The 27,606-nt window shown below is 35.7% G+C and overlaps 1 protein-coding gene across 1 annotated transcript; it reads left to right on the top strand.

Annotated features, from left to right (window-relative positions):
- On the top strand, nucleotides 1-27,401 carry LOC136043010 (nucleolin-like; the record flags this gene model as incomplete). Its single annotated transcript, XM_065727895.1, has 5 exons — nucleotides 1-117; nucleotides 6,813-6,929; nucleotides 13,626-13,742; nucleotides 20,437-20,553; nucleotides 27,249-27,401. Coding segments are annotated over 5 exons (606 nt in total), but the record flags the coding sequence as incomplete, so codon positions are not given.
- Between the last annotated feature and the right edge of the window lie 205 nt (nucleotides 27,402-27,606).

Raw genomic sequence — 27,606 nt, 5'->3', positions numbered from 1 at the left:
AATCCAAAGAAGCCAAAATCAACTGTAAAGCCATCTGCTGATGTTGAAAATGAGTATGAAGACGACGATGAGGAAGATGAAGACGAAGAACTCATACCTCAGTTGCAAATAAAGCCGGTAAGCTCACTGAAAGATTGATTTCAAATAATGCCGATTTAGCAATTGCTACCCCTCCTAATCTAAATACATATTTTAACCCCAAAAGTGGTAAATTTTCAACTATTGACCTACAAATTGTTTCAATAAATATACTAAACAAAATTTATATTAAGAAAATTGAAAATCTATGCACTGACCATTTTGCAATAGTATCCTCTTTAAATGAACCAGCCAACATTCTCCCACATATCCCTAAATATGTCAACACCAAAGCAAATTGGACCATGTTTAGAAATAAGCTTAATGAAGAAGTCCTAAGTTTAACCCAGAAATCTCATACCTCAGTTGTAACTGCTGACACGTGTGCTGAAGCTATGACATCAATATTAACAAATGCAGCTAATCAAGCTATCCCCAGAACTTCACCTAGGAAAACCATCCCTAAACACACCCCTAAAGCATGGTGGACAAGATTGCCAAATTATGTGGAGAATAAAAAATGCAACTAGGAGAGCATACCTAAGAAAACCATCCCCTGACACATATTTAAGTAAATTACAAGCAGAGGCTAACCTCAAGAGAACAATAACTAATGCCAAATATAATTATTGGAATAATTTTGCAAATAATCTTTCCAGAGAAACATCTGAGCCAAGAATACATAGACTTATAAGCAAAATCTGTGGGAAAAAAACATCCTCCAACCCTCTTATGTATGAACTAATACATGAGAATTCCCACTATGATAACGACACTGATAAGGCAAAATTATTTGCCTCCCTTTTCTCAAAAAAGCTAACATCAAAAAACCAAAATATCACCACACAAATCATGACAAATCCTATTTACCAGCCCCGACCAGGTTCAGAATATATAAACCATCCCTTCTCGATACATGAATTGAATAATGCAATTCAGCATATCAAGGCCAATGCTACAAGTAGCTATGATAATATACACCCTATATGGATAAAGAATCTTTCCCCTTTGTACAAACAGGAGCTCCTAAATTGCTATAACCATGCATGGGCTACATCCACATTCCCTAATATCTGGAAATGTTCATCTCTCATACCAATTTTAAAGAAAAATAAACCTAAACATGACCCTCAGTCATATAGACCCATAATGATTACCCCAGTGCTGGGAAAATTAATGGAGAAAATGATTTACCATCGGCTGCTTTGGTTTGTTGAGAAGAATAATCTGATACCTTATACTCAAACTGGCTTCAGGAAACACCACTCATCAACAGATGCTTTCATAGTGTTAACAAATGCAATAAATGAATCCCTATCAAAAAATAATGTCTTAACTGCTGCATTCCTAGATTTTGAAGGAGCTTATGATAATGTTGACCACCAGATTCTATTAGTTAAACTTACAAACCTTGGACTACCCCCCAAACTTGTATCCTTCATAAAATCCTTTATAGAAAACCGAAGTTTCATTGTTTGTGTAGGTTCAGCCTCTTCACCCAAAACTTCAATAACCAAAGGCCTTCCACAGGGTGCAGTCCTGAGCTGCCTCCTATTTTCACTTTTTCTGTGGGACATGAACCTCCCACATACCAATCTACATTACGCTGACGATCTGGTATTATGGGCAACTGGCAATACCTTCGAGATTACGCATTCAAAGTTGCAAAATGCACTTTTCCAATTTGAAAAGTTCTCCCAAAAGTCCATTTTACCTACTGCACCCACAAAGTCAAAAATTATCCAATTCCACCATAAGCGAAATCATTATGATGCTAGGCTAACATTAAATGAAATACTTATCCCAGAGGACAATCAAATTAATTACCTAGGGCTCATACTTGACCAAAAACTAAATTTCCACCTCCACATCACAAATACAATAAAAAAGTGCTATAGAAAAACAAGAATAATTAAAAGGCTACTAGCCACACCTTGGGGCTGTAATGAGAAAACACTAATCCAATTTTATAAATCATATATAAGACCCCATATTGATTATGGCCTCATAGTGTATGGTGCTTGTGCTAAGACCCACATGCAAAAAATCGAAACGACACAAAATGATATAATTCGTCTTATATTTGGTCTTAGGAAACCAACAAAAACTAAGTTTCTGCTTACTGAGAGTGGACTATCACCAATAAATGAAAGAAGAAGATCTCTACTAATTAAGTACCTTACAAAAATTGAAGCCAATGATTCTCATACCCTGCATAACTGGTTAAGAAATCCATCTATGTTTAGAGGCGTTGCAAATGAATATGCAAATATCCAGAAGAAGTTCCCAGTGCCAGTAAAATCTATTGCACCCACATTCCCCCAAACCCCCCCTTGGAGTTGGTCAACCCCCATAATAAAGACTGACTTCTCAAAGTGGACCAAAGAACTTACCCCCATTTCTTTTATTCAGAAAAAAATTTGCCGAAATAAATAATGTTGCTTATAAAAACTATTTCCAAATTTTTGTAGATGGGTCCAAAATGAATGAGAAAGTGGCAAGCGGAGCTTTCTTCCCAACCCATAATATCGCTTTAGGAGAGAGATTACAAGATAATTCATCTGTAATGTCTGCCGAGCTAAACGCCATAATCATGGCACTAGATTTCCTCATGGTTAATGAATATATGAAAGTTAATATTAATAATATTATAATATATTCTGATTCTTTGTCAAGCCTAGAGCTTCTTTCGTCAGCTTCTCAAAATAAGATGGATATTGACACATTTCTTTGTCTTAGGATTATTGATATTTTTGCTTCAAAAGGTATTTTAACTCATATACAGTATATTCCAAGCCACTCAGGTATAATAGGTAACCATAAGGCAGATGAAATAGCCAAAAATGCTTTAAATATTGACCAGCCAAGTGGGAGACCAATCCCCATTAGAGATATTTACCGCTTGAGATTTACAGAGGTACTGATAATTAATAAGAATCCTACCCCATCACCTTTCCCAAGTAAGCACCTTTCCAAGATTTATCATAGGATTCGGTCAGGTTCAAATGGGCTAAATTTTCAGGCATTTTCATATCAGATTCCTAATTCAAGTGGCGAAGTTCCCTCGTCCCCCCTTTGCAGGTCATGTAATCTTAAGAATGAAACAATAGATCACTGCCTATTTGAATGTAATGTGCTGACGTCTGCACAGTATACCCTGCGACGTAAAATGGTAGAATGCTTCAAACACCACAAAATTCCACTAACAGCCAAGAGTCTTGCTGACCATACTCTCCCGCAGAGCACAGAGATCAATATATACTCTCTTATAATTCAACTGCTGGTATCAAAAGATATACTTCAAGAAATCTGAGCAGATACAAATCATACAAGACAAACCAGCTCCATAGCTCTGTCGATCTCACAGAGTGAGCCAAAAGGAAAAGGGCTAAATAGTATCAACTGAAAAGCCCGTCTGCTGAATAAGAAGAAGAAGAAGATGATGTCCGGTTACCTTTGGCTACCTTTTCGACCCTCACCTGCTTGGTGAGTAGTAATGTAGGCCTAAACAAAAGAAGACATTGTCAGTCTTCCATATATAGCCTATGTACCCAATTTTAAAGGTTGGTGAGGCTGAAAAGGTAGCTCTAGGTCTATTGATTTAGAAAAGCTAATATTCCAGAATAGTTAGCCTACTACTATTTATCTTGGAAATATAGTAGCCTATAGGCCCACTTTGTAGTATAGATGTATAATAGTAGAATACTAGGCTATTCTAATTGTAGCCTAGTAGATAGCCTATCAGTGCACTGTTGGAACTGCTGTGGAGGAAAACCTTAAAATCCTGAAACAGCTGTGAAAAAGGTATTTATGCAGAATTGGAGCAGTATAAGCTTAGGGTTCCAGGATTACATAAGGAAACATGTTTATAAAACAATTCTTACTTCATAATATGCAAAATAATGCTCTTTAACGTATTTCTCAGGGGCAGAACCTTTGTTGGTAAAATTCTAGTTTATTGACTTTTGGCTATCTTGGAAAGGGGTTAGCCTAGGTTAGGAAAATTAAACTTTCAGGGGTGTGTCTACCAGCTAAATTATATCCTGGGAAGGTGTTTTGAAGTGGCTACCTCCACTCCTCCCTCTAGAGGGTCCTGACCTTTGATGACCTTTAAAAAAATGTGGTATAAAAGTAAAATCTTGCAAAATAGATCTTCTGCTTAAATGAAGTACAACAAAATTGTTTTCAGCTTCACAACTTTGCTCAATCCCAATTTATAAGGTTTTAAAGATATACGAACACATTTCCTAAATTTTGAAAACAAGACATTGATATGGCTCACAATTCTACTCAAATAACAGGAAATGCATTTTCAGAACTAAAGGCAGAGAAAAAGCAGCTGGTAACTGAAAATTAATGTAAAATGTTGTTTTGTCAAAATTCCAATAGGTACAGGCCTGTCATGTAGGCAAATTTCAGGGCCCTGTAGAGGGAGAAGGAGTGGAGGTGGGTTCTTCAAAATAATTTCCCAGGATATACTTTAGCCTGTAGACCCATCTCTAAAAGTTTCATTTTTCCTAACCTAACCCCTTTCCAAGACAGCCAAAAGTCAATAAACTATAATTTTACCAATGATCCATATATTACCATAAAGCTAAAAAATATACTGAAGAAAACCTGCCTGTCTCTCTGGATGCTTGAATTATCAAGGATTATCTTAGTTTTGACAAAACAAATTTACAGAAACTAAATTTTAGCTGGGGTGTGGGCAAATATGGGTCTGGAGGAGGCAGTTGCTCTCTGCCCTGCCCCATAGTAAATTACTTATCTGTTTAATAAATCAATTTTTAGGCCTACTTCCTTGCACATTGAAAAAATGTAGGCTAGTTAACATATTTTGAAGTTGCTTCCACTATGCCCCTCATTACATATTTTCCATGTCACTCTTATTTCAATTCTTGTAATTTGAATCAATGCCGACAAAATCAAGAAACAGAAGAATATAGGTGAGAGTTGGGTAGTATAATATATTTTCATTGGTTTTATTTTTATTTTCTTCAAATGTGCATCCTTGTTGCCAAAGTCTTTGTAGTATATACTGTGTTTCTGAAAAATCTTTCTTATTTTTCTTCACCATTATTCAGTATTTATCATAATTCTGGACATAGTCAACTGTTTCACACCATCCTCCAGTGAAGAGTAGTATGACATGTTCTGAGCTTGATAACGACTTTTATTTTATTGCAAAATAATATAACTTATGATAATAATTTGAGAATCAAACATTTGTATATTCGATTATTTTATGTATTACCTTAAATTGCAGCTTGGAGCAATGTAAGGATTTTTCGGTTTTCTACCTATTATTTTTAATTTTCTTCTTTCAGTTAACACTAAATTAACACTAACTCTTCTTTAATTAACACTAATAGAATCTGACCAAGAACCGTACTGTAGTGGTAACAAGAGAGAGTCCAAATAAGAGGAAGACCAAAATATATGCTTAGTCCTACCAGCAGGACTTTAAGCATATCCACAAAAAGATTCAGCCTCAATGGTAAAACGTGTAGGTAGTAGGACATACGAGGGATGACTGGTAGCTCTTTCTGAGCGCCTCTGGGGGCACAGGGGAAACTAAGGTCTAAGAAATAAGACGTTGAATTTGAGGCTAGGTTACCAGAGAAGTCCAAGGTGCTGACACTTGTAATGTATGGTGACACTCGTATGTTGCATATATTTTAATTCTATTTTGTATTTTTCAAATGCGCCTCTGTCTCCTGCACAAGAAGTGTGGCACTCATGCTTGATTCCAGACCAAGGTTGATGTTGAGAAAGAACCTATAGGTTAATTTTTGTTATGTATAGACAGAATAGCTGTATAGCTCTAGTATTAACAGTCTCATGCTTGACTGAAGGCTAACGTTGGAGTCGATGAAAACCCATAGATGGATCTTTAATGAGTACTGAAAGAATAGCAAGAATTCTAGTATTTTACTAATCCTCTAAAAAAATAATTGAATTTAAATTGCACTTCGTCTTCACAAGGAAGTCTGAAAATAGGAAGAGTAAGTTGGAGAAAGAACTCTGTAGCCGCATACTTGAAATTGCAAGTCTTATTCTGATTGTTTGATAGGTTTTGTAATCAACTGTGAACCATTCTAAGTATAAATTAAAATATCATAGGGGCTGAAACAGTTCCCCACCCAAATGTGAACACTTTGTGAAATAATTGATGAAATTATGTTTTTGATCATCAAAGCTAGAGATTAGGAAACTTTTTCTTATACCAGTCATGTCCAATGCACAGCCACTTCATATTAAGCAAATATATGTGACCAAGTTGCATTTTTAGTCTAGATTTCTCCAAGTTCCATAAATGTCACACTATCTATTTTCAGAGAGGCTTCTCTATGCCTTTGATGTATCTCCTATATTTGCACAAATTTCATAAAATCAGTATGGGAAGTTTGAGACCCCCCCCCCCTATTTTTATTTATCCTGAGTATTTATTAATGCTTATACCTTTCAACAATTTCACATGTATTTTTCCCCTTTAGAAAGGTATGTGGTCTCCTCAGATATATCAATCCTTTGAACAAGTCCAGCTAAGGCTGGTTTTCTGCTGCAGAATCAAATCCAGCCACATAATGTTATTTGATAATCCTGAACTCATTTATCACTCTTTGTGTTTTAAGAGGCCCTTGTGTGTGCTTATTTCAAAAACAAATTATTTTTTTATTTTCACTGGTATTAGTTTAAGCTGCCTATTATTGTCTACTAATTTTCTTTTGTAGAATCCAAAGAAGCCAAAATCAACTGTAAAGCCATCTGCTGATGTTGAAAATGAGTATGAAGACGACGATGAGGAAGATGAAGACGAAGAACTCATACCTCAGTTGCAAATAAAGCCGGTAAGCTCACTGAAAGATTGATTTCAAATAATGCCGATTTAGCAATTGCTACCCCTCCTAATCTAAATACATATTTTAACCCCAAAAGTGGTAAATTTTCAACTATTGACCTACAAATTGTTTCAATAAATATACTAAACAAAATTTATATTAAGAAAATCGAAAATCTATGCACTGACCATTTTGCAATAGTATCCTCTTTAAATGAACCAGCCAACATTCTCCCACATATCCCTAAATATGTCAACACCAAAGCAAATTGGACCATGTTTAGAAATAAGCTTAATGAAGAAGTCCTAAGTTTAACCCAGAAATCTCATACCTCAGTTGTAACTGCTGACACGTGTGCTGAAGCTATGACATCAATATTAACAAATGCAGCTAATCAAGCTATCCCCAGAACTTCACCTAGGAAAACCATCCCTAAACACACCCCTAAAGCATGGTGGACAAGATTGCCAAATTATGTGGAGAATAAAAAATGCAACTAGGAGAGCATACCTAAGAAAACCATCCCCTGACACATATTTAAGTAAATTACAAGCAGAGGCTAACCTCAAGAGAACAATAACTAATGCCAAATATAATTATTGGAATAATTTTGCAAATAATCTTTCCAGAGAAACATCTGAGCCAAGAATACATAGACTTATAAGCAAAATCTGTGGGAAAAAAACATCCTCCAACCCTCTTATGTATGAACTAATACATGAGAATTCCCACTATGATAACGACACTGATAAGGCAAAATTATTTGCCTCCCTTTTCTCAAAAAAGCTAACATCAAAAAACCAAAATATCACCACACAAATCATGACAAATCCTATTTACCAGCCCCGACCAGGTTCAGAATATATAAACCATCCCTTCTCGATACATGAATTGAATAATGCAATTCAGCATATCAAGGCCAATGCTACAAGTAGCTATGATAATATACACCCTATATGGATAAAGAATCTTTCCCCTTTGTACAAACAGGAGCTCCTAAATTGCTATAACCATGCATGGGCTACATCCACATTCCCTAATATCTGGAAATGTTCATCTCTCATACCAATTTTAAAGAAAAATAAACCTAAACATGACCCTCAGTCATATAGACCCATAATGATTACCCCAGTGCTGGGAAAATTAATGGAGAAAATGATTTACCATCGGCTGCTTTGGTTTGTTGAGAAGAATAATCTGATACCTCATACTCAAACTGGCTTCAGGAAACACCACTCATCAACAGATGCTTTCATAGTGTTAACAAATGCAATAAATGAATCCCTATCAAAAAATAATGTCTTAACTGCTGCATTCCTAGATTTTGAAGGAGCTTATGATAATGTTGACCACCAGATTCTATTAGTTAAACTTACAAACCTTGGACTACCCCCCAAACTTGTATCCTTCATAAAATCCTTTATAGAAAACCGAAGTTTCATTGTTTGTGTAGGTTCAGCCTCTTCACCCAAAACTTCAATAACCAAAGGCCTTCCACAGGGTGCAGTCCTGAGCTGCCTCCTATTTTCACTTTTTCTGTGGGACATGAACCTCCCACATACCAATCTACAGTACGCTGACGATCTGGTATTATGGGCAACTGGCAATACCTTCGAGATTACGCATTCAAAGTTGCAAAATGCACTTTTCCAATTTGAAAAGTTCTCCCAAAAGTCCATTTTACCTACTGCACCCACAAAGTCAAAAATTATCCAATTCCACCATAAGCGAAATCATTATGATGCTAGGCTAACATTAAATGGAATACTTATCCCAGAGGACAATCAAATTAATTACCTAGGGCTCATACTTGACCAAAAACTAAATTTCCACCTCCACATCACAAATACAATAAAAAAGTGCTATAGAAAAACAAGAATAATTAAAAGGCTACTAGCCACACCTTGGGGCTGTAATGAGAAAACACTAATCCAATTTTATAAATCATATATAAGACCCCATATTGATTATGGCCTCATAGTGTATGGTGCTTGTGCTAAGACCCACATGCAAAAAATCGAAACGACACAAAATGATATAATTCGTCTTATATTTGGTCTTAGGAAACCAACAAAAACTAAGTTTCTGCTTACTGAGAGTGGACTATCACCAATAAATGAAAGAAGAAGATCTCTACTAATTAAGTACCTTACAAAAATTGAAGCCAATGATTCTCATACCCTGCATAACTGGTTAAGAAATCCATCTATGTTTAGAGGCGTTGCAAATGAATATGCAAATATCCAGAAGAAGTTCCCAGTGCCAGTAAAATCTATTGCACCCACATTCCCCCAAACCCCCCCTTGGAGTTGGTCAACCCCCATAATAAAGACTGACTTCTCAAAGTGGACCAAAGAACTTACCCCCATTTCTTTTATTCAGAAAAAATTTGCCGAAATAAATAATGTTGCTTATAAAAACTATTTCCAAATTTTTGTAGATGGGTCCAAAATGAATGAGAAAGTGGCAAGCGGAGCTTTCTTCCCAACCCATAATATCGCTTTAGGAGAGAGATTACAAGATAATTCATCTGTAATGTCTGCCGAGCTAAACGCCATAATCATGGCACTAGATTTCTTCATGGTTAATGAATATATGAAAGTTAATATTAATAATATTATAATATATTCTGATTCTTTGTCAAGCCTAGAGCTTCTTTCGTCAGCTTCTCAAAATAAGATGGATATTGACACATTTCTTTGTCTTAGGATTATTGATATTTTTGCTTCAAAAGGTATTTTAACTCATATACAGTATATTCCAAGCCACTCAGGTATAATAGGTAACCATAAGGCAGATGAAATAGCCAAAAATGCTTTAAATATTGACCAGCCAAGTGGGAGACCAATCCCCATTAGAGATATTTACCGCTTGAGATTTACAGAGGTACTGATAATTAATAAGAATCCTACCCCATCACCTTTCCCAAGTAAGCACCTTTCCAAGATTTATCATAGGATTCGGTCAGGTTCAAATGGGCTAAATTTTCAGGCATTTTCATATCAGATTCCTAATTCAAGTGGCGAAGTTCCCTCGTCCCCCCTTTGCAGGTCATGTAATCTTAAGAATGAAACAATAGATCACTGCCTATTTGAATGTAATGTGCTGACGTCTGCACAGTATACCCTGCGACGTAAAATGGTAGAATGCTTCAAACACCACAAAATTCCACTAACAGCCAAGAGTCTTGCTGACCATACTCTCCCGCAGAGCACAGAGATCAATATATACTCTCTTATAATTCAACTGCTGGTATCAAAAGATATACTTCAAGAAATCTGAGCAGATACAAATCATACAAGACAAACCAGCTCCATAGCTCTGTCGATCTCACAGAGTGAGCCAAAAGGAAAAGGGCTAAATAGTATCAACTGAAAAGCCCGTCTGCTGAATAAGAAGAAGAAGAAGATGATGTCCGGTTACCTTTGGCTACCTTTTCGACCCTCACCTGCTTGGTGAGTAGTAATGTAGGCCTAAACAAAAGAAGACATTGTCAGTCTTCCATATATAGCCTATGTACCCAATTTTAAAGGTTGGTGAGGCTGAAAAGGTAGCTCTAGGTCTATTGATTTAGAAAAGCTAATATTCCAGAATAGTTAGCCTACTACTATTTATCTTGGAAATATAGTAGCCTATAGGCCCACTTTGTAGTATAGATGTATAATAGTAGAATACTAGGCTATTCTAATTGTAGCCTAGTAGATAGCCTATCAGTGCACTGTTGGAACTGCTGTGGAGGAAAACCTTAAAATCCTGAAACAGCTGTGAAAAAGGTATTTATGCAGAATTGGAGCAGTATAAGCTTAGGGTTCCAGGATTACATAAGGAAACATGTTTATAAAACAATTCTTACTTCATAATATGCAAAATAATGCTCTTTAACGTATTTCTCAGGGGCAGAACCTTTGTTGGTAAAATTCTAGTTTATTGACTTTTGGCTATCTTGGAAAGGGGTTAGCCTAGGTTAGGAAAATTAAACTTTCAGGGGTGTGTCTACCAGCTAAATTATATCCTGGGAAGGTGTTTTGAAGTGGCTACCTCCACTCCTCCCTCTAGAGGGTCCTGACCTTTGATGACCTTTAAAAAAATGTGGTATAAAAGTAAAATCTTGCAAAATAGATCTTCTGCTTAAATGAAGTACAACAAAATTGTTTTCAGCTTCACAACTTTGCTCAATCCCAATTTATAAGGTTTTAAAGATATACGAACACATTTCCTAAATTTTGAAAACAAGACATTGATATGGCTCACAATTCTACTCAAATAACAGGAAATGCATTTTCAGAACTAAAGGCAGAGAAAAAGCAGCTGGTAACTGAAAATTAATGTAAAATGTTGTTTTGTCAAAATTCCAATAGGTACAGGCCTGTCATGTAGGCAAATTTCAGGGCCCTGTAGAGGGAGAAGGAGTGGAGGTGGGTTCTTCAAAATAATTTCCCAGGATATACTTTAGCCTGTAGACCCATCTCTAAAAGTTTCATTTTTCCTAACCTAACCCCTTTCCAAGACAGCCAAAAGTCAATAAACTATAATTTTACCAATGATCCATATATTACCATAAAGGTAAAAAATATACTGAAGAAAACCTGCCTGTCTCTCTGGATGCTTGAATTATCAAGGATTATCTTAGTTTTGACAAAACAAATTTACAGAAACTAAATTTTAGCTGGGGTGTGGGCAAATATGGGTCTGGAGGAGGCAGTTGCTCTCTGCCCTGCCCCATAGTAAATTACTTATCTGTTTAATAAATCAATTTTTAGGCCTACTTCCTTGCACATTGAAAAAATGTAGGCTAGTTAACATATTTTGAAGTTGCTTCCACTATGCCCCTCATTACATATTTTCCATGTGTCACTCTTATTTCAATTCTTGTAATTTGAATCAATGCCGACAAAATCAAGAAACAGAAGAATATAGGTGAGAGTTGGGTAGTATAATATATTTTCATTGGTTTTATTTTTATTTTCTTCAAATGTGCATCCTTGTTGCCAAAGTCTTTGTAGTATATACTGTGTTTCTGAAAAATCTTTCTTATTTTTCTTCACCATTATTCAGTATTTATCATAATTCTGGACATAGTCAACTGTTTCACACCATCCTCCAGTGAAGAGTAGTATGACATGTTCTGAGCTTGATAACGACTTTTATTTTATTGCAAAATAATATAACTTATGATAATAATTTGAGAATCAAACATTTGTATATTCGATTATTTTATGTATTACCTTAAATTGCAGCTTGGAGCAATGTAAGGATTTTTCGGTTTTCTACCTATTATTTTTAATTTTCTTCTTTCAGTTAACACTAAATTAACACTAACTCTTCTTTAATTAACACTAATAGAATCTGACCAAGAACCGTACTGTAGTGGTAACAAGAGAGAGTCCAAATAAGAGGAAGACCAAAATATATGCTTAGTCCTACCAGCAGGACTTTAAGCATATCCACAAAAAGATTCAGCCTCAATGGTAAAACGTGTAGGTAGTAGGACATACGAGGGATGACTGGTAGCTCTTTCTGAGCGCCTCTGGGGGCACAGGGGAAACTAAGGTCTAAGAAATAAGACGTTGAATTTGAGGCTAGGTTATCAGAGAAGTCCAAGGTGCTGACACTTGTAATGTATGGTGACACTCGTATGTTGCATATATTTTAATTCTATTTTGTATTTTTCAAATGCGCCTCTGTCTCCTGCACAAGAAGTGTGGCACTCATGCTTGATTCCAGACCAAGGTTGATGTTGAGAAAGAACCTATAGGTTAATTTTTGTTATGTATAGACAGAATAGCTGTATAGCTCTAGTATTAAAAGTCTCATGCTTGACTGAAGGCTAACGTTGGAGTCGATGAAAACCCATAGATGGATCTTTAATGAGTACTGAAAGAATAGCAAGAATTCTAGTATTTTACTAATCCTCTAAAAAAATAATTGAATTTAAATTGCACTTTGTCTTCACAAGGAAGTCTGAAAATAGGAAGAGTAAGTTGGAGAAAGAACTCTGTAGCCCCATACTTGAAATTGCAAGTCTTATTCTGATTGTTTGATAGGTTTTGTAATCAACTGTGAACCATTCTAAGTATAAATTAAAATATCATAGGGGCTGAAACAGTTCCCCCCCCAAATGTGAACACTTTGTGAAATAATTGATGAAGTTATGTTTTTGATCATCAAAGCTAGAGATTAGGAAACTTTTTCTTATACCAGTCATGTCCAATGCACAGCCACTTCATATTAAGCAAATATATGTGACCAAGTTGCATTTTTAGTCTAGATTTCTCCAAGTTCCATAAATGTCACACTATCTATTTTCAGAGAGGCTTCTCTATGCCTTTGATGTATCTCCTATATTTGCACAAATTTCATAAAATGAGTATGGGAAGTTTGAGACCCCCCCCCCCTATTTTTATTTATCCTGAGTATTTATTAATGCTTATACCTTTCAACAATTTCACATGTATTTTTCCCCTTTAGAAAGGTATGTGGTCTCCTCAGATATATCAATCCTTTGAACAAGTCCAGCTAAGGCTGGTTTTCTGCTGCAGAATAAAATCCAGCCACATAATGTTATTTGATAATCCTGAACTCATTTATCACTCTTTGTGTTTTAAGAGGCCCTTGTGTGTGCTTATTTCAAAAACAAATTATTTTTTAATTTTCACTGGTATTAGTTTAAGCTGCCTATTATTGTCTACTAATTTTCTTTTGTAGAATCCAAAGAAGCCAAAATCAACTGTAAAGCCATCTGCTGATGTTGAAAATGAGTATGAAGACGACGATGAGGAAGATGAAGACGAAGAACTCATACCTCAGTTGCAAATAAAGCCGGTAAGCTCACTGAAAGATTGATTTCAAATAATGCCGATTTAGCAATTGCTACCCCTCCTAATCTAAATACATATTTTAACCCCAAAAGTGGTAAATTTTCAACTATTGACCTACAAATTGTTTCAATAAATATACTAAACAAAATTTATATTAAGAAAATTGAAAATCTATGCACTGACCATTTTGCAATAGTATCCTCTTTAAATGAACCAGCCAACATTCTCCCACATATCCCTAAATATGTCAACACCAAAGCAAATTGGACCATGTTTAGAAATAAGCTTAATGAAGAAGTCCTAAGTTTAACCCAGAAATCTCATACCTCAGTTGTAACTGCTGACACGTGTGCTGAAGCTATGACATCAATATTAACAAATGCAGCTAATCAAGCTATCCCCAGAACTTCACCTAGGAAAACCATCCCTAAACACACCCCTAAAGCATGGTGGACAAGATTGCCAAATTATGTGGAGAATAAAAAATGCAACTAGGAGAGCATACCTAAGAAAACCATCCCCTGACACATATTTAAGTAAATTACAAGCAGAGGCTAACCTCAAGAGAACAATAACTAATGCCAAATATAATTATTGGAATAATTTTGCAAATAATCTTTCCAGAGAAACATCTGAGCCAAGAATACATAGACTTATAAGCAAAATCTGTGGGAAAAAAACATCCTCCAACCCTCTTATGTATGAACTAATACATGAGAATTCCCACTATGATAACGACACTGATAAGGCAAAATTATTTGCCTCCCTTTTCTCAAAAAAGCTAACATCAAAAAACCAAAATATCACCACACAAATCATGACAAATCCTATTTACCAGCCCCGACCAGGTTCAGAATATATAAACCATCCCTTCTCGATACATGAATTGAATAATGCAATTCAGCATATCAAGGCCAATGCTACAAGTAGCTATGATAATATACACCCTATATGGATAAAGAATCTTTCCCCTTTGTACAAACAGGAGCTCCTAAATTGCTATAACCATGCATGGGCTACATCCACATTCCCTAATATCTGGAAATGTTCATCTCTCATACCAATTTTAAAGAAAAATAAACCTAAACATGACCCTCAGTCATATAGACCCATAATGATTACCCCAGTGCTGGGAAAATTAATGGAGAAAATGATTTACCATCGGCTGCTTTGGTTTGTTGAGAAGAATAATCTGATACCTTATACTCAAACTGGCTTCAGGAAACACCACTCATCAACAGATGCTTTCATAGTGTTAACAAATGCAATAAATGAATCCCTATCAAAAAATAATGTCTTAACTGCTGCATTCCTAGATTTTGAAGGAGCTTATGATAATGTTGACCACCAGATTCTATTAGTTAAACTTACAAACCTTGGACTACCCCCCAAACTTGTATCCTTCATAAAATCCTTTATAGAAAACCGAAGTTTCATTGTTTGTGTAGGTTCAGCCTCTTCACCCAAAACTTCAATAACCAAAGGCCTTCCACAGGGTGCAGTCCTGAGCTGCCTCCTATTTTCACTTTTTCTGTGGGACATGAACCTCCCACATACCAATCTACAGTACGCTGACGATCTGGTATTATGGGCAACTGGCAATACCTTCGAGATTACGCATTCAAAGTTGCAAAATGCACTTTTCCAATTTGAAAAGTTCTCCCAAAAGTCCATTTTACCTACTGCACCCACAAAGTCAAAAATTATCCAATTCCACCATAAGCGAAATCATTATGATGCTAGGCTAACATTAAATGAAATACTTATCCCAGAGGACAATCAAATTAATTACCTAGGGCTCATACTTGACCAAAAACTAAATTTCCACCTCCACATCACAAATACAATAAAAAAGTGCTATAGAAAAACAAGAATAATTAAAAGGCTACTAGCCACACCTTGGGGCTGTAATGAGAAAACACTAATCCAATTTTATAAATCATATATAAGACCCCATATTGATTATGGCCTCATAGTGTATGGTGCTTGTGCTAAGACCCACATGCAAAAAATCGAAACGACACAAAATGATATAATTCGTCTTATATTTGGTCTTAGGAAACCAACAAAAACTAAGTTTCTGCTTACTGAGAGTGGACTATCACCAATAAATGAAAGAAGAAGATCTCTACTAATTAAGTACCTTACAAAAATTGAAGCCAATGATTCTCATACCCTGCATAACTGGTTAAGAAATCCATCTATGTTTAGAGGCGTTGCAAATGAATATGCAAATATCCAGAAGAAGTTCCCAGTGCCAGTAAAATCTATTGCACCCACATTCCCCCAAACCCCCCCTTGGAGTTGGTCAACCCCCATAATAAAGACTGACTTCTCAAAGTGGACCAAAGAACTTACCCCCATTTCTTTTATTCAGAAAAAATTTGCCGAAATAAATAATGTTGCTTATAAAAACTATTTCCAAATTTTTGTAGATGGGTCCAAAATGAATGAGAAAGTGGCAAGCGGAGCTTTCTTCCCAACCCATAATATCGCTTTAGGAGAGAGATTACAAGATAATTCATCTGTAATGTCTGCCGAGCTAAACGCCATAATCATGGCACTAGATTTCCTCATGGTTAATGAATATATGAAAGTTAATATTAATAATATTATAATATATTCTGATTCTTTGTCAAGCCTAGAGCTTCTTTCGTCAGCTTCTCAAAATAAGATGGATATTGACACATTTCTTTGTCTTAGGATTATTGATATTTTTGCTTCAAAAGGTATTTTAACTCATATACAGTATATTCCAAGCCACTCAGGTATAATAGGTAACCATAAGGCAGATGAAATAGCCAAAAATGCTTTAAATATTGACCAGCCAAGTGGGAGACCAATCCCCATTAGAGATATTTACCGCTTGAGATTTACAGAGGTACTGATAATTAATAAGAATCCTACCCCATCACCTTTCCCAAGTAAGCACCTTTCCAAGATTTATCATAGGATTCGGTCAGGTTCAAATGGGCTAAATTTTCAGGCATTTTCATATCAGATTCCTAATTCAAGTGGCGAAGTTCCCTCGTCCCCCCTTTGCAGGTCATGTAATCTTAAGAATGAAACAATAGATCACTGCCTATTTGAATGTAATGTGCTGACGTCTGCACAGTATACCCTGCGACGTAAAATGGTAGAATGCTTCAAACACCACAAAATTCCACTAACAGCCAAGAGTCTTGCTGACCATACTCTCCCGCAGAGCACAGAGATCAATATATACTCTCTTATAATTCAACTGCTGGTATCAAAAGATATACTTCAAGAAATCTGAGCAGATACAAATCATACAAGACAAACCAGCTCCATAGCTCTGTCGATCTCACAGAGTGAGCCAAAAGGAAAAGGGCTAAATAGTATCAACTGAAAAGCCCGTCTGCTGAATAAGAAGAAGAAGAAGATGATGTCCGGTTACCTTTGGCTACCTTTTCGACCCTCACCTGCTTGGTGAGTAGTAATGTAGGCCTAAACAAAAGAAGACATTGTCAGTCTTCCATATATAGCCTATGTACCCAATTTTAAAGGTTGGTGAGGCTGAAAAGGTAGCTCTAGGTCTATTGATTTAGAAAAGCTAATATTCCAGAATAGTTAGCCTACTACTATTTATCTTGGAAATATAGTAGCCTATAGGCCCACTTTGTAGTATAGATGTATAATAGTAGAATACTAGGCTATTCTAATTGTAGCCTAGTAGATAGCCTATCAGTGCACTGTTGGAACTGCTGTGGAGGAAAACCTTAAAATCCTGAAACAGCTGTGAAAAAGGTATTTATGCAGAATTGGAGCAGTATAAGCTTAGGGTTCCAGGATTACATAAGGAAACATGTTTATAAAACAATTCTTACTTCATAATATGCAAAATAATGCTCTTTAACGTATTTCTCAGGGGCAGAACCTTTGTTGGTAAAATTCTAGTTTATTGACTTTTGGCTATCTTGGAAAGGGGTTAGCCTAGGTTAGGAAAATTAAACTTTCAGGGGTGTGTCTACCAGCTAAATTATATCCTGGGAAGGTGTTTTGAAGTGGCTACCTCCACTCCTCCCTCTAGAGGGTCCTGACCTTTGATGACCTTTAAAAAAATGTGGTATAAAAGTAAAATCTTGCAAAATAGATCTTCTGCTTAAATGAAGTACAACAAAATTGTTTTCAGCTTCACAACTTTGCTCAATCCCAATTTATAAGGTTTTAAAGATATACGAACACATTTCCTAAATTTTGAAAACAAGACATTGATATGGCTCACAATTCTACTCAAATAACAGGAAATGCATTTTCAGAACTAAAGGCAGAGAAAAAGCAGCTGGTAACTGAAAATTAATGTAAAATGTTGTTTTGTCAAAATTCCAATAGGTACAGGCCTGTCATGTAGGCAAATTTCAGGGCCCTGTAGAGGGAGAAGGAGTGGAGGTGGGTTCTTCAAAATAATTTCCCAGGATATACTTTAGCCTGTAGACCCATCTCTAAAAGTTTCATTTTTCCTAACCTAACCCCTTTCCAAGACAGCCAAAAGTCAATAAACTATAATTTTACCAATGATCCATATATTACCATAAAGCTAAAAAATATACTGAAGAAAACCTGCCTGTCTCTCTGGATGCTTGAATTATCAAGGATTATCTTAGTTTTGACAAAACAAATTTACAGAAACTAAATTTTAGCTGGGGTGTGGGCAAATATGGGTCTGGAGGAGGCAGTTGCTCTCTGCCCTGCCCCATAGTAAATTACTTATCTGTTTAATAAATCAATTTTTAGGCCTACTTCCTTGCACATTGAAAAAATGTAGGCTAGTTAACATATTTTGAAGTTGCTTCCACTATGCCCCTCATTACATATTTTCCATGTCACTCTTATTTCAATTCTTGTAATTTGAATCAATGCCGACAAAATCAAGAAACAGAAGAATATAGGTGAGAGTTGGGTAGTATAATATATTTTCATTGGTTTTATTTTTATTTTCTTCAAATGTGCATCCTTGTTGCCAAAGTCTTTGTAGTATATACTGTGTTTCTGAAAAATCTTTCTTATTTTTCTTCACCATTATTCAGTATTTATCATAATTCTGGACATAGTCAACTGTTTCACACCATCCTCCAGTGAAGAGTAGTATGACATGTTCTGAGCTTGATAACGACTTTTATTTTATTGCAAAATAATATAACTTATGATAATAATTTGAGAATCAAACATTTGTATATTCGATTATTTTATGTATTACCTTAAATTGCAGCTTGGAGCAATGTAAGGATTTTTCGGTTTTCTACCTATTATTTTTAATTTTCTTCTTTCAGTTAACACTAAATTAACACTAACTCTTCTTTAATTAACACTAATAGAATCTGACCAAGAACCGTACTGTAGTGGTAACAAGAGAGAGTCCAAATAAGAGGAAGACCAAAATATATGCTTAGTCCTACCAGCAGGACTTTAAGCATATCCACAAAAAGATTCAGCCTCAATGGTAAAACGTGTAGGTAGTAGGACATACGAGGGATGACTGGTAGCTCTTTCTGAGCGCCTCTGGGGGCACAGGGGAAACTAAGGTCTAAGAAATAAGACGTTGAATTTGAGGCTAGGTTACCAGAGAAGTCCAAGGTGCTGACACTTGTAATGTATGGTGACACTCGTATGTTGCATATATTTTAATTCTATTTTGTATTTTTCAAATGCGCCTCTGTCTCCTGCACAAGAAGTGTGGCACTCATGCTTGATTCCAGACCAAGGTTGATGTTGAGAAAGAACCTATAGGTTAATTTTTGTTATGTATAGACAGAATAGCTGTATAGCTCTAGTATTAACAGTCTCATGCTTGACTGAAGGCTAACGTTGGAGTCGATGAAAACCCATAGATGGATCTTTAATGAGTACTGAAAGAATAGCAAGAATTCTAGTATTTTACTAATCCTCTAAAAAAATAATTGAATTTAAATTGCACTTCGTCTTCACAAGGAAGTCTGAAAATAGGAAGAGTAAGTTGGAGAAAGAACTCTGTAGCCCCATACTTGAAATTGCAAGTCTTATTCTGATTGTTTGATAGGTTTTGTAATCAACTGTGAACCATTCTAAGTATAAATTAAAATATCATAGGGGCTGAAACAGTTCCCCACCCAAATGTGAACACTTTGTGAAATAATTGATGAAATTATGTTTTTGATCATCAAAGCTAGAGATTAGGAAACTTTTTCTTATACCAGTCATGTCCAATGCACAGCCACTTCATATTAAGCAAATATATGTGACCAAGTTGCATTTTTAGTCTAGATTTCTCCAAGTTCCATAAATGTCACACTATCTATTTTCAGAGAGGCTTCTCTATGCCTTTGATGTATCTCCTATATTTGCACAAATTTCATAAAATCAGTATGGGAAGTTTGAGACCCCCCCCCCCTATTTTTATTTATCCTGAGTATTTATTAATGCTTATACCTTTCAACAATTTCACATGTATTTTTCCCCTTTAGAAAGGTATGTGGTCTCCTCAGATATATCAATCCTTTGAACAAGTCCAGCTAAGGCTGGTTTTCTGCTGCAGAATCAAATCCAGCCACATAATGTTATTTGATAATCCTGAACTCATTTATCACTCTTTGTGTTTTAAGAGGCCCTTGTGTGTGCTTATTTCAAAAACAAATTATTTTTTTATTTTCACTGGTATTAGTTTAAGCTGCCTATTATTGTCTACTAATTTTCTTTTGTAGAATCCAAAGAAGCCAAAATCAACTGTAAAGCCATCTGCTGATGTTGAAAATGAGTATGAAGACGACGATGAGGAAGATGAAGACGAAGAACTCATACCTCAGTTGCAAATAAAGCCGGTAAGCTCACTGAAAGATTGATTTCAAATAATGCCGATTTAGCAATTGCTACCCCTCCTAATCTAAATACATATTTTAACCCCAAAAGTGGTAAATTTTCAACTATTGACCTACAAATTGTTTCAATAAATATACTAAACAAAATTTATATTAAGAAAATCGAAAATCTATGCACTGACCATTTTGCAATAGTATCCTCTTTAAATGAACCAGCCAACATTCTCCCACATATCCCTAAATATGTCAACACCAAAGCAAATTGGACCATGTTTAGAAATAAGCTTAATGAAGAAGTCCTAAGTTTAACCCAGAAATCTCATACCTCAGTTGTAACTGCTGACACGTGTGCTGAAGCTATGACATCAATATTAACAAATGCAGCTAATCAAGCTATCCCCAGAACTTCACCTAGGAAAACCATCCCTAAACACACCCCTAAAGCATGGTGGACAAGATTGCCAAATTATGTGGAGAATAAAAAATGCAACTAGGAGAGCATACCTAAGAAAACCATCCCCTGACACATATTTAAGTAAATTACAAGCAGAGGCTAACCTCAAGAGAACAATAACTAATGCCAAATATAATTATTGGAATAATTTTGCAAATAATCTTTCCAGAGAAACATCTGAGCCAAGAATACATAGACTTATAAGCAAAATCTGTGGGAAAAAAACATCCTCCAACCCTCTTATGTATGAACTAATACATGAGAATTCCCACTATGATAACGACACTGATAAGGCAAAATTATTTGCCTCCCTTTTCTCAAAAAAGCTAACATCAAAAAACCAAAATATCACCACACAAATCATGACAAATCCTATTTACCAGCCCCGACCAGGTTCAGAATATATAAACCATCCCTTCTCGATACATGAATTGAATAATGCAATTCAGCATATCAAGGCCAATGCTACAAGTAGCTATGATAATATACACCCTATATGGATAAAGAATCTTTCCCCTTTGTACAAACAGGAGCTCCTAAATTGCTATAACCATGCATGGGCTACATCCACATTCCCTAATATCTGGAAATGTTCATCTCTCATACCAATTTTAAAGAAAAATAAACCTAAACATGACCCTCAGTCATATAGACCCATAATGATTACCCCAGTGCTGGGAAAATTAATGGAGAAAATGATTTACCATCGGCTGCTTTGGTTTGTTGAGAAGAATAATCTGATACCTCATACTCAAACTGGCTTCAGGAAACACCACTCATCAACAGATGCTTTCATAGTGTTAACAAATGCAATAAATGAATCCCTATCAAAAAATAATGTCTTAACTGCTGCATTCCTAGATTTTGAAGGAGCTTATGATAATGTTGACCACCAGATTCTATTAGTTAAACTTACAAACCTTGGACTACCCCCCAAACTTGTATCCTTCATAAAATCCTTTATAGAAAACCGAAGTTTCATTGTTTGTGTAGGTTCAGCCTCTTCACCCAAAACTTCAATAACCAAAGGCCTTCCACAGGGTGCAGTCCTGAGCTGCCTCCTATTTTCACTTTTTCTGTGGGACATGAACCTCCCACATACCAATCTACAGTACGCTGACGATCTGGTATTATGGGCAACTGGCAATACCTTCGAGATTACGCATTCAAAGTTGCAAAATGCACTTTTCCAATTTGAAAAGTTCTCCCAAAAGTCCATTTTACCTACTGCACCCACAAAGTCAAAAATTATCCAATTCCACCATAAGCGAAATCATTATGATGCTAGGCTAACATTAAATGGAATACTTATCCCAGAGGACAATCAAATTAATTACCTAGGGCTCATACTTGACCAAAAACTAAATTTCCACCTCCACATCACAAATACAATAAAAAAGTGCTATAGAAAAACAAGAATAATTAAAAGGCTACTAGCCACACCTTGGGGCTGTAATGAGAAAACACTAATCCAATTTTATAAATCATATATAAGACCCCATATTGATTATGGCCTCATAGTGTATGGTGCTTGTGCTAAGACCCACATGCAAAAAATCGAAACGACACAAAATGATATAATTCGTCTTATATTTGGTCTTAGGAAACCAACAAAAACTAAGTTTCTGCTTACTGAGAGTGGACTATCACCAATAAATGAAAGAAGAAGATCTCTACTAATTAAGTACCTTACAAAAATTGAAGCCAATGATTCTCATACCCTGCATAACTGGTTAAGAAATCCATCTATGTTTAGAGGCGTTGCAAATGAATATGCAAATATCCAGAAGAAGTTCCCAGTGCCAGTAAAATCTATTGCACCCACATTCCCCCAAACCCCCCCTTGGAGTTGGTCAACCCCCATAATAAAGACTGACTTCTCAAAGTGGACCAAAGAACTTACCCCCATTTCTTTTATTCAGAAAAAATTTGCCGAAATAAATAATGTTGCTTATAAAAACTATTTCCAAATTTTTGTAGATGGGTCCAAAATGAATGAGAAAGTGGCAAGCGGAGCTTTCTTCCCAACCCATAATATCGCTTTAGGAGAGAGATTACAAGATAATTCATCTGTAATGTCTGCCGAGCTAAACGCCATAATCATGGCACTAGATTTCTTCATGGTTAATGAATATATGAAAGTTAATATTAATAATATTATAATATATTCTGATTCTTTGTCAAGCCTAGAGCTTCTTTCGTCAGCTTCTCAAAATAAGATGGATATTGACACATTTCTTTGTCTTAGGATTATTGATATTTTTGCTTCAAAAGGTATTTTAACTCATATACAGTATATTCCAAGCCACTCAGGTATAATAGGTAACCATAAGGCAGATGAAATAGCCAAAAATGCTTTAAATATTGACCAGCCAAGTGGGAGACCAATCCCCATTAGAGATATTTACCGCTTGAGATTTACAGAGGTACTGATAATTAATAAGAATCCTACCCCATCACCTTTCCCAAGTAAGCACCTTTCCAAGATTTATCATAGGATTCGGTCAGGTTCAAATGGGCTAAATTTTCAGGCATTTTCATATCAGATTCCTAATTCAAGTGGCGAAGTTCCCTCGTCCCCCCTTTGCAGGTCATGTAATCTTAAGAATGAAACAATAGATCACTGCCTATTTGAATGTAATGTGCTGACGTCTGCACAGTATACCCTGCGACGTAAAATGGTAGAATGCTTCAAACACCACAAAATTCCACTAACAGCCAAGAGTCTTGCTGACCATACTCTCCCGCAGAGCACAGAGATCAATATATACTCTCTTATAATTCAACTGCTGGTATCAAAAGATATACTTCAAGAAATCTGAGCAGATACAAATCATACAAGACAAACCAGCTCCATAGCTCTGTCGATCTCACAGAGTGAGCCAAAAGGAAAAGGGCTAAATAGTATCAACTGAAAAGCCCGTCTGCTGAATAAGAAGAAGAAGAAGATGATGTCCGGTTACCTTTGGCTACCTTTTCGACCCTCACCTGCTTGGTGAGTAGTAATGTAGGCCTAAACAAAAGAAGACATTGTCAGTCTTCCATATATAGCCTATGTACCCAATTTTAAAGGTTGGTGAGGCTGAAAAGGTAGCTCTAGGTCTATTGATTTAGAAAAGCTAATATTCCAGAATAGTTAGCCTACTACTATTTATCTTGGAAATATAGTAGCCTATAGGCCCACTTTGTAGTATAGATGTATAATAGTAGAATACTAGGCTATTCTAATTGTAGCCTAGTAGATAGCCTATCAGTGCACTGTTGGAACTGCTGTGGAGGAAAACCTTAAAATCCTGAAACAGCTGTGAAAAAGGTATTTATGCAGAATTGGAGCAGTATAAGCTTAGGGTTCCAGGATTACATAAGGAAACATGTTTATAAAACAATTCTTACTTCATAATATGCAAAATAATGCTCTTTAACGTATTTCTCAGGGGCAGAACCTTTGTTGGTAAAATTCTAGTTTATTGACTTTTGGCTATCTTGGAAAGGGGTTAGCCTAGGTTAGGAAAATTAAACTTTCAGGGGTGTGTCTACCAGCTAAATTATATCCTGGGAAGGTGTTTTGAAGTGGCTACCTCCACTCCTCCCTCTAGAGGGTCCTGACCTTTGATGACCTTTAAAAAAATGTGGTATAAAAGTAAAATCTTGCAAAATAGATCTTCTGCTTAAATGAAGTACAACAAAATTGTTTTCAGCTTCACAACTTTGCTCAATCCCAATTTATAAGGTTTTAAAGATATACGAACACATTTCCTAAATTTTGAAAACAAGACATTGATATGGCTCACAATTCTACTCAAATAACAGGAAATGCATTTTCAGAACTAAAGGCAGAGAAAAAGCAGCTGGTAACTGAAAATTAATGTAAAATGTTGTTTTGTCAAAATTCCAATAGGTACAGGCCTGTCATGTAGGCAAATTTCAGGGCCCTGTAGAGGGAGAAGGAGTGGAGGTGGGTTCTTCAAAATAATTTCCCAGGATATACTTTAGCCTGTAGACCCATCTCTAAAAGTTTCATTTTTCCTAACCTAACCCCTTTCCAAGACAGCCAAAAGTCAATAAACTATAATTTTACCAATGATCCATATATTACCATAAAGGTAAAAAATATACTGAAGAAAACCTGCCTGTCTCTCTGGATGCTTGAATTATCAAGGATTATCTTAGTTTTGACAAAACAAATTTACAGAAACTAAATTTTAGCTGGGGTGTGGGCAAATATGGGTCTGGAGGAGGCAGTTGCTCTCTGCCCTGCCCCATAGTAAATTACTTATCTGTTTAATAAATCAATTTTTAGGCCTACTTCCTTGCACATTGAAAAAATGTAGGCTAGTTAACATATTTTGAAGTTGCTTCCACTATGCCCCTCATTACATATTTTCCATGTGTCACTCTTATTTCAATTCTTGTAATTTGAATCAATGCCGACAAAATCAAGAAACAGAAGAATATAGGTGAGAGTTGGGTAGTATAATATATTTTCATTGGTTTTATTTTTATTTTCTTCAAATGTGCATCCTTGTTGCCAAAGTCTTTGTAGTATATACTGTGTTTCTGAAAAATCTTTCTTATTTTTCTTCACCATTATTCAGTATTTATCATAATTCTGGACATAGTCAACTGTTTCACACCATCCTCCAGTGAAGAGTAGTATGACATGTTCTGAGCTTGATAACGACTTTTATTTTATTGCAAAATAATATAACTTATGATAATAATTTGAGAATCAAACATTTGTATATTCGATTATTTTATGTATTACCTTAAATTGCAGCTTGGAGCAATGTAAGGATTTTTCGGTTTTCTACCTATTATTTTTAATTTTCTTCTTTCAGTTAACACTAAATTAACACTAACTCTTCTTTAATTAACACTAATAGAATCTGACCAAGAACCGTACTGTAGTGGTAACAAGAGAGAGTCCAAATAAGAGGAAGACCAAAATATATGCTTAGTCCTACCAGCAGGACTTTAAGCATATCCACAAAAAGATTCAGCCTCAATGGTAAAACGTGTAGGTAGTAGGACATACGAGGGATGACTGGTAGCTCTTTCTGAGCGCCTCTGGGGGCACAGGGGAAACTAAGGTCTAAGAAATAAGACGTTGAATTTGAGGCTAGGTTATCAGAGAAGTCCAAGGTGCTGACACTTGTAATGTATGGTGACACTCGTATGTTGCATATATTTTAATTCTATTTTGTATTTTTCAAATGCGCCTCTGTCTCCTGCACAAGAAGTGTGGCACTCATGCTTGATTCCAGACCAAGGTTGATGTTGAGAAAGAACCTATAGGTTAATTTTTGTTATGTATAGACAGAATAGCTGTATAGCTCTAGTATTAAAAGTCTCATGCTTGACTGAAGGCTAACGTTGGAGTCGATGAAAACCCATAGATGGATCTTTAATGAGTACTGAAAGAATAGCAAGAATTCTAGTATTTTACTAATCCTCTAAAAAAATAATTGAATTTAAATTGCACTTTGTCTTCACAAGGAAGTCTGAAAATAGGAAGAGTAAGTTGGAGAAAGAACTCTGTAGCCCCATACTTGAAATTGCAAGTCTTATTCTGATTGTTTGATAGGTTTTGTAATCAACTGTGAACCATTCTAAGTATAAATTAAAATATCATAGGGGCTGAAACAGTTCCCCACCCAAATGTGAACACTTTGTGAAATAATTGATGAAGTTATGTTTTTGATCATCAAAGCTAGAGATTAGGAAACTTTTTCTTATACCAGTCATGTCCAATGCACAGCCACTTCATATTAAGCAAATATATGTGACCAAGTTGCATTTTTAGTCTAGATTTCTCCAAGTTCCATAAATGTCACACTATCTATTTTCAGAGAGGCTTCTCTATGCCTTTGATGTATCTCCTATATTTGCACAAATTTCATAAAATGAGTATGGGAAGTTTGAGACCCCCCCCCCTATTTTTATTTATCCTGAGTATTTATTAATGCTTATACCTTTCAACAATTTCACATGTATTTTTCCCCTTTAGAAAGGTATGTGGTCTCCTCAGATATATCAATCCTTTGAACAAGTCCAGCTAAGGCTGGTTTTCTGCTGCAGAATAAAATCCAGCCACATAATGTTATTTGATAATCCTGAACTCATTTATCACTCTTTGTGTTTTAAGAGGCCCTTGTGTGTGCTTATTTCAAAAACAAATTATTTTTTAATTTTCACTGGTATTAGTTTAAGCTGCCTATTATTGTCTACTAATTTTCTTTTGTAGAATCCAAAGAAGCCAAAATCAACTGTAAAGCCATCTGCTGATGTTGAAAATGAGTATGAAGACGACGATGAGGAAGATGAAGACGAAGAACTCATACCTCAGTTGCAAATAAAGCCGGTAAGCTCACTGAAAGATTGATTTCAAATAATGCCGATTTAGCAATTGCTACCCCTCCTAATCTAAATACATATTTTAACCCCAAAAGTGGTAAATTTTCAACTATTGACCTACAAATTGTTTCAATAAATATACTAAACAAAATTTATATTAAGAAAATTGAAAATCTATGCACTGACCATTTTGCAATAGTATCCTCTTTAAATGAACCAGCCAACATTCTCCCACATATCCCTAAATA

Source organism: Artemia franciscana, unplaced genomic scaffold, assembly GCF_032884065.1.
Source record: "Artemia franciscana unplaced genomic scaffold, ASM3288406v1 Scaffold_2833, whole genome shotgun sequence".
In the NCBI taxonomy this organism is placed as follows: Eukaryota; Metazoa; Arthropoda; class Branchiopoda; order Anostraca; family Artemiidae; genus Artemia; species Artemia franciscana.
The sequence above is the reverse complement of the archived record's forward strand: the minus strand, read 5'-3'. Positions and strand labels throughout refer to the sequence as shown.